General features: G+C 47.3%; 1 protein-coding gene and 1 long non-coding RNA gene across 3 annotated transcripts in view; one reads left to right on the plus strand and one right to left on the minus strand.

Moving 5' to 3' along the window:
- Positions 1-11316, minus strand: part of LOC126987515 (uncharacterized) — a 40164-nt gene that overhangs the window by 28584 nt on the left and 264 nt on the right. Inside the window, exons 1-2 of the long non-coding RNA XR_007740964.1 lie at positions 11022-11316; positions 9956-10908 (exon numbers count right to left, since the gene is read on the minus strand). The exon at positions 11022-11316 is cut by the window's right edge and continues 264 nt beyond it. This is a non-coding gene — a long non-coding RNA (uncharacterized LOC126987515). The remainder of the gene's footprint in view (positions 1-9955; positions 10909-11021) is intronic.
- LOC126987514 (glycine receptor subunit alpha-3-like) overlaps positions 1-11316 on the plus strand; it is a 52158-nt gene that overhangs the window by 24929 nt on the left and 15913 nt on the right. For both annotated transcript variants that reach the window (XM_050844510.1, XM_050844511.1), the window contains exon 3: positions 10003-10064. In XM_050844510.1, the coding sequence (XP_050700467.1) occupies positions 10003-10064 (62 nt within the window). The remainder of the gene's footprint in view (positions 1-10002; positions 10065-11316) is intronic.

Raw genomic sequence — 11316 nt, forward strand, 5'->3', positions numbered from 1 at the left:
TGGACAGCATGTGGGTAGTTTTAAGCCACTCGGCGGCGGCTGAAAAATCCCAGCTTGGTGGCACCGGGCGGGGATTGAACTCGCGTCGTCCTGAACGCGGCGCCGTCACGCTATCCATTCAGCCACTGCCTCCCCTTGCTTGACACACCTCGAGATCGTGTAGAGGTCAGTCTCATCAACACGGAGGTGAGCTTCAGGGGACTCACGGGTCACCCACTCAGCTGGCAACGAAGTCACCATGTAGCCAGGACCCAGCCACGCACCGAACCAGACCCCCGCACAGTTGCTATCCATATACAGGGGCCTTGTCCGCCCTCGTATGGAGTATGCATCTCACGTGTGGGGGGGCTCCACTCACACAGCTCTTCTGGACAGAGTGGAGTCTTAGGCTCTTCGTCTCATCAGCTTTCCTCCTCTTACTGATAGTCTTTTACCTCTTAAATTCCGTCGCGATGTTACCTCTCTATCTATCTTCTATCGATATTTTCACGCTGACTGCTCTTCTGAACTTGCTAACTGCATGCCTCCCCCCCTCCTGCGGCCTCGCCTCACACGACTTTCTGATCAAGCTCTTACCTATACTGCCCAAACCCCTTATGCAAGAGTTAACCAGCATCTTCACTCTTTCATCCCTCACGTTGGTAAACTCTGGAACGATCTTCCCTCATCTGTATTTCCTCCTTCCTACGACTTGAACTCTTTCAAGAGGAGGGTATCAGGACACCTCTCCTCCCGAAATTGATTTCTCTTTTTGGCCACTCTACACTATTTAGGAGCAGTAAGTAGCGGGCTTTTTTTTCATTATTATTATTTTTTTTAACGCCCTTGCACTGTCTCCTCTGCTGTAAAAAAAAAAGTCAGCCAGCCAGCCAGCCTCAGCGCCTCCCCCCTGACGAGACATGCGAGATACATACTGAAGCGAGGTTCCATATTTCATTCCGACTGCTGCGGCGTCAGGTGGAGCAATGTCCTAAATCAGCTTTGCAATTTGGGAATTGTGCTGGTCTGCTCTCTCTCTCTCTCTCTCTCTCTCTCTCTCTCTCACCGTGTCTTTCTGATTATCTGCCTGTCTGTGTCTATGTCTGTCCCTGTTAGCCTGTCTATAACTATCTGCCTGTATCTGTCTGAGACTGTTTATATTTGTCTGTGCCTGTCTATTTCTGTCTGTGCCTGTCTGTGTCTCTGTGTCTGCATCTGTGTATCTGCATCTGCCAGTCCGTATCTTTGTCAGACCGATTTAAGTTCGTATCTGTCAAAATCGGCCTGTCCGTACGTGTATATGTCTGGATCTCTGTCTGACTGTATATGTATCTGTCTGTCTGTTTATCTGTCAGACTATCTGCGCCTGTCTGTATCTGTCTGTCTGTATCTGCATCCGTCTGTATCTGCATCTGTCTGTATCTGTATCTGTCTATCTGTCTCCGTATCTGTTTGAAACTGTCTGCAGGTTTACGTCTGTGTTTGTCTCAGTGCACATATGTCACTATACGAAGTGCGCGCTGCTGATATGAATTAGTTTTGGTGATGGAAAAAAACACACACACACGCCCGTGGCTATTATAATTACGGTGACTGATGTTTCAATGGAATAGCAATAACAACAGTCGCGAAGATATGTGACGCAGCAGGAAGGTGTTAGTGTCTTTGCTGCAAGTACTCATAAGCGAAACACAGTACTGAAGAAACACAGAACGGGAAATACAAATGACTGCGACAAATACTACGACGGAGAACATGAAACACTATGGCCCAGTTAGTTAAGAAACAACCCGAACATTCTTCCCTTTATACATGTGCAACACCCTAAGCCCCGTTCACACTGTGCTGACTCTGGGCCACAACAACCCAGCGACTCGGGGTATACGAGGTCTTGTGTGTGAAATGTTGGTGTAGAAGGGTCGCATATGGTCGAAAAAACTATGTGCGACCCTTTCATGTCAACATTTCACACCCAAGACCTCGTGTTCCCGGAGTCGCTGGGTTGTCGTGGCCCAGAGTCGGCACAGTGTGAACGGGGCTTTAGGAATGTATACAAGCGTACACATCCATACATTAGACAAGCGCGGAGGCATTGCTATAGAGACTTGACCTTCACATGCCGTGGACTCTTAATTGCATTTCATGACCACGTAGCGCATTTCCGAGTCACATATTGGGGGGAGGGGTGGAAGGAGAGAGAGAGAGAGAGAGAGAGAGAGAGAGAGAGAGAGAGAGAGAGAGAGAGAGAGAGAGAGCGCATATAGGTCAGGACGAAAAATATTCAAACTAATTCCGTTCCCTGGCAGCCTCCTCCTCCTCTTCCTCTTCCTCTTCCTCCTCCTCCTCCTCCTCCTCCTCCTCCTCGGTACTGCAGGTCTCACGTTCCCACACAAGGACGAGAAATAGTACGACAGGGAAGGCAAATTTCCTCATCTCGCACGCCTCCGCCTCCTCCTACACTCATTTATAAGTCCTCTTTGGGTCCAACTGCGACGGCGAATGCAACGAAATCATCTAGAGAGGCGGCGGGACAAGGGATTGGCCTGTCTATATACACCAAGTCAAGTCATACGCAGGTTTGTGGGAGGAGACACGGCCGAGGCGTGGTTTATGCGTGACACTGCTTGGAGCCAAACTAGAGAATGTAGAAACAGGGATTTAGAGAAAACGAAGAAAGGCGGACTAATTTAAATCAACTGCTACAACATGCATTCCCTCACACCCCACACCGCCGTTTGTAGGCATTGAAATTACAGTCACGCAGTAGCACAATAAAAAGACATTTTTTTCATCAGTGGCTTACCTGAACGCGCTGTGAAAGAAAGCAAGCATCCACATCCAAAGTGCACACACGGCCGCAACTTTAGTCACCCCTGAACTGGCGGGTATTTTTTTTACCTTCAAGTGACGTCATCCCGCTGCTCCGCCCCCAAACCGCCCCCTGCGCGTACCGGTCGCAGTTTTGAAGCAGAGTGACTTGACTTGGTATATATAAACTTAGAGCGTTGCCTTGAATTACGACTTTGGAGCGAGTCCATGGAACCGCAGAGCTTCAAGCAGTAACTTATGACGACGTTGAAGTTACTGATAAACTTTGCCTATATTATTGATAATCATTATATTTCTAGATTACGGGCGAAACTTTAAATATTTTTTTAAAGAAAAGTACTCATGGATGCAATCATGAATACTTGATTTTTTTTTACTGCAGAGGAGTCAGTTCAAGGGCATAAGAAATAACCTTATTCCAAAAATTTTATTCCAATTCCTGGTATTTCATTGTATATGTATTCGCATTCATATTCTTAGGAATCTGAGGTACGTATATTCGTATTCATTCGCTCCCGGGTGCGTGTGTGCGTGCGTGTGAGAGCATAGGGAAGGAGAAGGGGTGGGTGTGGGAGGTTAGGTGAGGCGGCTAACAAAGGTGATGGTTGTAGTGGTGGAATAGTAGTGGTGGTGGTGGTTGTAAGAATGGCGGCGGAGATAGATAGGTATGGTGGTAGTGTTGTTGGTGGTGGGGGCTCAAATATATGGTGGTATTGCGATAGTGGTGATGGAAGCAAGTATGGTGATGATGGTAGAAGTGGTCGTGATGGTACTGGTAATGAAGGTAATGAAACAGTGATAATGGTTGTGGCAGCAGCCTTGTATCCACGGTAGTAATGGTGGTGGTGCTCGTGGTAGTGATGGTAGCGGTGAGATGGTGGTTGTGGTGAGTGGGGGTCGCGAGTGGTAGTGATGGTGGTGCTAGTTGCAGTGGTGAAAGTAGTGATAATGGGCGTGGTAATGGCGGGAAGTGGTGGTAATTGCAGTGTTCGAAGCCTCAGAAACGACCTTAACTGCAGCTCATACAAGTTTGCTCATTGGCTCACTGATACACACACACACACACACACACAGACTTTCGAGACTTAGCACATCGGACGTCAGCGAAGGATGAAACGAGGATGAAGGATGAAAAGGCAGAATGAGGAATAACGAAGGAAGAGGAAGAGGAGGAAAGGAAGGAAAGAGTAGGAGGAATGCAGAATGACAGATAACGAGGATGGGAAGGGAAGGCGGATGAAGAAAGGTAGGAGGAGCAACAGAAGCGAAAGAGGAAGGATGAAGAAAGAGTGAAAGGATAGGTCGAATACGTAAGGATAATGAGATGAAGAGGAGAAAGGATGATGAAGAATGAAGTAAAAGGAGAAAGTGAAAGTAGGAAAAATATAACAAAGTAGAAGACGGGGGGAAGGGGGGGGGGGTAGGGGAATGCAAGGAGGCAGGCCGCGGAAGAGAAGGAAGTGGAAGAAAAGGAAGTGGAAGAAAAGGAAGTGGAAGAAAAGGAAGTGGAAGAGAAGGAAGTGGAAGAGAAGGAAGTGGAAGAGAAGGAAGTGGAAGAAAAGGAAGTGGAAGAAAAGGAAGTAGAAGAGTAGGAAGTGGAAGAGAAGAAAGTGGAAGAAAAGGAAGTGGAAGAGAAGGAAGTGGAAGAGAAGGAAGTGGAAGAAAAGGAAGTGGAAGAGAAGGAAGTGGAAGAGAAGGAAGTGGAAGAAAAGGAAGTGGAAGAGAAGGAAGTGGAAGAGAAGGAAGTGGAAGAGAAGGAAGTGTGGAGAAACAGACGAAGAAAAGAGGAAGAGGAAATGGGCAGCGAGAAACAAGATAAGGGCAATTAATAGAGGAGATATACTGAAAGACGAGAAGGAAAAGGCAAGGAAGAAAGAAGGATGAAAAGGAAGAGGGAGGATTAATGAGAGGAGGCAGTTAAATGCGTGACCCGGATAATAAATTTAAATTCTACTGTAAAATGTACTTAAGCGCAACACGTTCCTGAGCTGCCTTTTGCACGACGAGTCACACTGAAGGAGGAGGAAACATGGAAACATGGAAATGCAGGCAACAGAAAGCCTATTGGCTCATTACGAGGTCGCCCGCTTGGGTGATTTAATCTGCTCGATCGCCACTTGGGGCTTGGTGAGCAGATGAAAGCACCTCGATATTGAGGAGCAGATGGATGCCCCTCGTTATTCAGTTTACTCCCGACGCAGCGAAATGACGGTCGATTCTATATTTGAAGGAGTTGATGGTATTCGCATTCACTACTTCTGAGGGAAGATGGTTCCAGTGGCGGATGACTCGGTTTGAAAAGAAACTCCTTCCAATGTCTGTGTTACATCGACTCGACTGAATGGGTAAACCGTTATTTCTAGTTCTTGAGTTGGTTTGCAGTTCAAAGAATTTGGAGTAATCGACGTTATTGAACTTTTTTAGATACTTGAAGACTTGAATCATATCCCCTCGTAGGCGTCTTTTCTCCAATGTAAACAGATTGAGTCGCTTGAGTCGTTCCTCGTACGGTTGAGCCCTGAAGGTTGGAATCATCTTTGTGGCGCGTCGTTGAATCCTTTCCAGTAGAGCAATGTCCTTTCTGTAATTGGGAGACCAGAACTGCACTGCATACTCGAGGTGCGGTCTTACCATGGAATTATACAAGGATAGCATCACGTCTGGTGTTTTACACTCGAAGTTCCTCGCTATGAACCCGAGCATAAGGTTCGCCATGTTCAATGCATATGTACAGTGATTCGCGTGTTTCAGGTCACTGCTGATAGTGACTCCAAGATCCTTTTCCTCCTGCATCGCTTGCAGAGGTCTCCCATTCATGATGTATGTATGGTTACTATTTTGGGACCCAATGTGCATGACTTTGCATTTGTCAACATTAAAAGACATTTGCCATTTTTCCGACCATTCGATAATGTGATTGAGGTCTTTCTGAATGATTTCGCAGTCGGTCTTTGTGAGGGCATCTCCACCCACCTTGGTGTCATCTGCAAATTTCGATATTGTGGATTTCAGTCCTGATTCTAGGTCATTGATATATATGATAAAGAGGATGGGTCCCAGCACTGACCCTTGAGGCACTCCACTAGTGACTGGAAGCCAATCGGAAGGCTGTCCGTTGAGTATCACTCGTTGTTTTCTGTCGGTGAGCCAATCTCTTATCCACGCTATCAGATTGGCTCCGATGCCCGCCGAGTGCAGTTTCTTAAGGAGTCGCTCGTGCGGTACCTTGTCGAAGGCTTTCTGAAAGTCCAGGTATAACACATCACTGGGAATGTGGGCATCCCAGTTCTTATATATACCTTGGAAGAAGTCTAATAAATTCGTTAGGCAGGAGCGCTTGTTTCTGAAGCCATGCTGGGTGTCGGAGATTATATTATTGTTTTCTAGAAACTTAACAAGTTTATCTCTAATAATCTTTTCGAGTATTTTTCCTGCCACTGATGTCAAACTTATGGGCCTGTAGTTTAATGCAACGCTTTTGTCTCCTTTTTTGAAAATCGGTGTTACGTTCGCCATCTTCCAGTCTTCCGGGACCTTGTTTAGTTGGACTGACCGGTTGAATATGTTAGTGAGTGGTTGAAGTATTTGTTGTTTAAGCTCTTTTAATAACCGCGGGGACAAACTGTCGGGTTCTTGTTCGTGTCGAGTTTGTCCAAGTACTTTTTTACTTCTTAGTCGCATATTGTGTCAATTTCCAGCGGCGTGATCTCACTCGGGGGGTCAGGACCCTCGGGAATGGTTTCGATGTCCTCGACTGTGAATACGGATGCGAAATTACTACTGAGGATTCTGGCCATCTGTTTACTGTCCTGAGTTACAGATCCAGTCTCGTCTGTCAGGGGACCAATATTGGATTTTACTTTCTTTTTCAATCTTATGTACGTGAAGAATTTCTTGGAGTTAGTTTTGATTTCGCGCGCTATTTGCTTTTCATAGTTGCGTTTGCTACTCCGAATAAGGCTGCGACAAGCTCTGAGGCTGTTGTGGTACTGTGTGCTGGCTTCGGCCGTAGCATTCTCTTTCATCAAATTATAATTCCTTTTTTTTAGGTTTACTGCCCTTTTTATATCTCTGGAGGAGAAGGAGGAGGAGGTGGAGAAGGGGTATGACGGTAATAGGAGAGCACAACGGGAAGGGGGCAGGGGAGATGCGACCAGGATGAGAAACTATGAAGGGGGAATGTATGGGTGGTGGGTTGTGGGTGAAGGGTCTTGTATACGTGTGTGTGGCGGGGTGGAAGATCTGACGAGAAAGAAAAGACTGCAGAGATGGTCAAAAGGAGAGTAGTAGATCGGTACAAAGCGTTAAGATGTATGCACTGTATGGGGCAAAGTGAATCAAAGTATGGAGAAAATGAAGGAGAACGAAGCAAGAGAAAGTAGAAACAGAGTGGGAAAAGAGAGGTCTGGGGATATGCTGAAGGTTTTTATGGCAGCTGCACCTCGGTTGAACAGCTGGCCATACAAACACATTGGTGGATTTAACCAAGATGAAAGAACATATGCATAACAGGTAGATCTCCCTTATTCTATTTTTCTGAGATTCGTATGTTAGGTAAAAATATCAAAGCCTCCTACAGAGTTTACGGGAAGCCATTGTCAGAACATTTATTCTTTCGTCTGGCGCGCATAAACATAGATTTTAGCCTCTCGCGCCAAACACTTGTCCTTCCCTCTCGCGCCGCTCCCCTCCTCCTCGCTTGTCGCTGCAATCATCGCGTCAAGCCGCCGCCCCTCCCCACGCCTGCCAGCCTCGCTAATACCTGAGATAAAACTGCAACACTCACCCTCGCGGACTCGTGACGAAGTGGAAAGGCGAACACGGAATGATATGTGCGATCCAAAACCAGCATGGCCCTACCAGCACACCCAACACCACCACGTCCCCTTTGTATTACTCAAGAGGTATAGCAAGAAAAGCTGTGGCAAAGATGAAGGGTGGAAAGGCATCTGGCACCTGTAACATCAGTGCAGAGCTGCTGAAAGCTGGAGGTGAGGCCATAATCCGCGGGTTGCATGCGGTCTTGACTGCCGTATGGCAGTCCAGTACCATTCCTCCTGACTGGAAGAGGGGTTGGTCGTCCCTATCTGGAAAGGGAAAGGGGACCGCCAGGACTGCAACAACTATCGTGGTATCACACTGCTCAGTGTGATACCACGGCAAGGCAAGGTGCTTGCCCACCTATTGCTGATGCGATTTAGTAGCCAGCTGCTGAAGCATATATTACCTGCATAGTCCGTCAACGCCAACTCCGGCTATTGGGGCACGTGGCACGTTACCCTGAAGCTGATCCTGCTCATCGGGTTGTCTCTGTAAGAAACAATCCTTAGTGTAGGAGGCCAAGGGGACGCCCTCGGAGTTCGTGGTCGAGCAAGTCGATAGATAGATCCTGCCGGGAGGTACTCGGGTTGGGAAGGGTGTGCGAGGCGACGCGCCCCCCGGCGTATGCCCCCATTGATTGATTGATTAATCCATCTTTTTCGCTCCCAGCCATTCCTTGTTATTTTTTCTGGTTCACTTGTGGTTTTTAATTCTGACCTCGTTAATTTTCCTAGTTTATTTAGCCAGTAAGAAAAAGTGAATTAGACTATAGAAATAAGTTAACCACTAATAAACAGCGTAGTACTAGTCTATATAACGAGGACAAGATATAATAAGTAAGGACCGTAACAGTCACCAAAACGACACAACAGCGGAGAGGAGGGAGGGGCAGGGCTTGAAAACTTGTCGGGCAGTCACTCACGGCCGCGCCCATTCCTCACCCAGGCTTCGCGGTGATGCATGTTCGCGTCGCATACGGACACCAGCTTTCCCGACGCCTTCAAGAGACTTACCGACCTGCCTTTGCGCTCGTACACACACACACACACACACACACACGTGAATCACCAATTCGCCCTAAACTATACAAACAAATGACGCAACAAGCCATTAATAACAGATTTTCCGGCGCCTCCCATGAGATTTACGGAGCTGTTTGTTCTGGTAAACGTGTACCGCGTGAAGCTGCGATGCCCAACCCTCAAAATGTAATATTCGAATGATGACACTACTCGACAGAGAGGTAACTAGGGGACTGCGTATTCGCGATCACTTTAAGGTATTCGACGACTACAAATTGTTTAGCGGAACGCCTAAGATTTTAAGAGCAGACTGTTTCCAGTGGTATTGTACTGTTTTAACTCTTTTAACAAGTTCACGAGGAATTGCATTAAATTTTAAATGACTACTTAATATCACATGACTTTTCCGCGGTGAGTAACAGCCGGCTTATCCATGTAGCTGAGTGGTATGGTAGTTCCCTCATTAGGTTAAGGAGGTTAAGGATTACGTACAGTACATTAGAGTAAAAAGTACAACTATAAGCACCTGTGGTATGGTTAGCTTTTAAAGATAATGAGCACGGTATATTAAGAGAAAAATTACCGTACTCTTGTCATGTGTGGTATGGTAGCTCCCCTCAATAGTTAACGAGTTCTCCATTTGCTTATGGTTACGCGCGTATACACACAATGGAGAGGGATGAGAGAGGGACGTTAAGTACATAAGCAAATGCAATCTACATTACAGAAGACATAAGTATGCAACACACTCCCAAAATAACGAGCATACTTGCCTGGGGGAATCCTCACTTCATGGCACAAAACAACTTAAACGAGAAGACGGGAGAGAGAGAGAGAGAGAGAGAGAGAGAGAGAGAGAGAGAGAGAGAGAGAGAGAGAGAGAGAGAGAGAGAGAGAGAGAGAGAGAGAGAGAGAATAGAAGTAAACTACACTGATGACTAGCGATGCAACACATTTGTACACAACGCCCCAGAAAGCGACCATTCTCACACCAATGAAATACAATCCAAAACGAAGTCACATACTCTGTTAAGACACGAATATTATGCCTTATTACTCTGTCTATGGTATTTAAATAGAACGCAACTTTCCTGTGCCCTATTTTCTTTCCCTGGTGTTAGAGAATGCAGATTTGCCACGTAGGAATAAGAATAAAAACAGTAATGTTGGCAAAACAGAAAAGAGTGCTGCTTGACGGAAATAAGTGTCACTGGTATTAAAGACATGGCAGTATATTAAAATAGTTATTACAAATGGATTGGGAAGCTGTGACTGTCATATGAGGTAAGGACATCCACACTCACCCGTCATCGTTCTCCGTTCACCAACACGTTCCTTTGTTTGCTTCCAGGGCCGACGAAGGTGAACGTGTCCATGGCCATCCACTCCCTCATCGTTGACGAGTCCCGGCAGGTGAGTGGGGCAGGTGAGAGGGATGGGAGGAGAGGGGGAGTGGGAGGGAGGGACAGGAGAACGGGAGGAGAGGGAGGAGTGGGAGGCAGGGACAGGAGAACGGGAGGAGAGGGAGGAGTGGGAGGCAGGGACAGGAGAACGGGAGGAGAGGGAGGAGTGGGAGGCAGGGACAGGAGAACGGGAGGAGAGGGAGGAGTGGGAGGCAGGGACAGGAGAACGGGAGGAGAGGGAGGAGTGGGAGGCAGGGACAGGAGAACGGGAGGAGAGGGAGGAGTGGGAGGCAGGGACAGGAGAACGGGAGGAGAGGGAGGAGTGGGAGGGAGGGACAGGAGAACGGGAGAAGAGGAGTGAAGGGTGGTAATAGGGGAAAAAAAAACAGAGGGAGAAGAGTAGTAGGGACGGGAGAACAGGAGAGGAAATTTAGGAGAAAAGACGGAATAGTGGTAATGTAATAGAGACGGGAACAGAAGGAGCGATGAAAGGAGGAGGAAAGAAGGGTAAGAAAAATGGGAGGGCGAGGTTAGGAAGGGTTGGGTTAACGTAAAGGGGCTATTACACTGGGCAAATTTTCCGTGGATCTTCAGTCAAACCACGATTTCAGTTGGCGTTTTTCTCATATTTCCGTGGTTTTCTGACGTGTCCACGATCTTCCAAAGCTACGGTAGATTTCACTGAAGGACGACGGTATTACTCACCATCATCATCAGCAGCAATAACAGGAAACAATTTAGAACCACGTTAGCGGAAATCGTGGTTTGACTGAAGATCCACGGAAAATATGCCCAGTGTAATAGCCCCTTAAGGAGAGGTAATGGAACAGGAGAAACGTAAAGAGGCTACACGTCTGGAAAGATAGAAAAAATGAAGTATTAGCGGGAGGCAATGAGGTCAAACATACCACATAAGTCCCACATACATAATAGCCCCCAACACCACATCCAGTTCGACCTTACGGACCTTACAAGCAGGAGTCAGTAGCTATCACACGCACTGGGGAAAGGATGCGGTCGGCAGCGGAGCGGGGGCGATACAGAGGCGGTGAAGGGAGGTCTGCTTCAGCGCGGGAGTGAACGAATCCAACCGAACTACCTCACATGTTCCCCCGAAGCCCAGCGATCTGTCTGTAGCGCCCCCTGGACTGTAGAAGGAAAGATAACAGCAGCCTACGCCTCAAATGCCCCGCTAGATGGCAGCACTAGAGCTATTATTACTCCGAGATAAGTTTATTGACTACAAAATCACGCTGTGCGCT

Source organism: Eriocheir sinensis, chromosome 65 (genome assembly GCF_024679095.1).
Source record: "Eriocheir sinensis breed Jianghai 21 chromosome 65, ASM2467909v1, whole genome shotgun sequence".
In the NCBI taxonomy this organism is placed as follows: Eukaryota; Metazoa; Arthropoda; class Malacostraca; order Decapoda; family Varunidae; genus Eriocheir; species Eriocheir sinensis.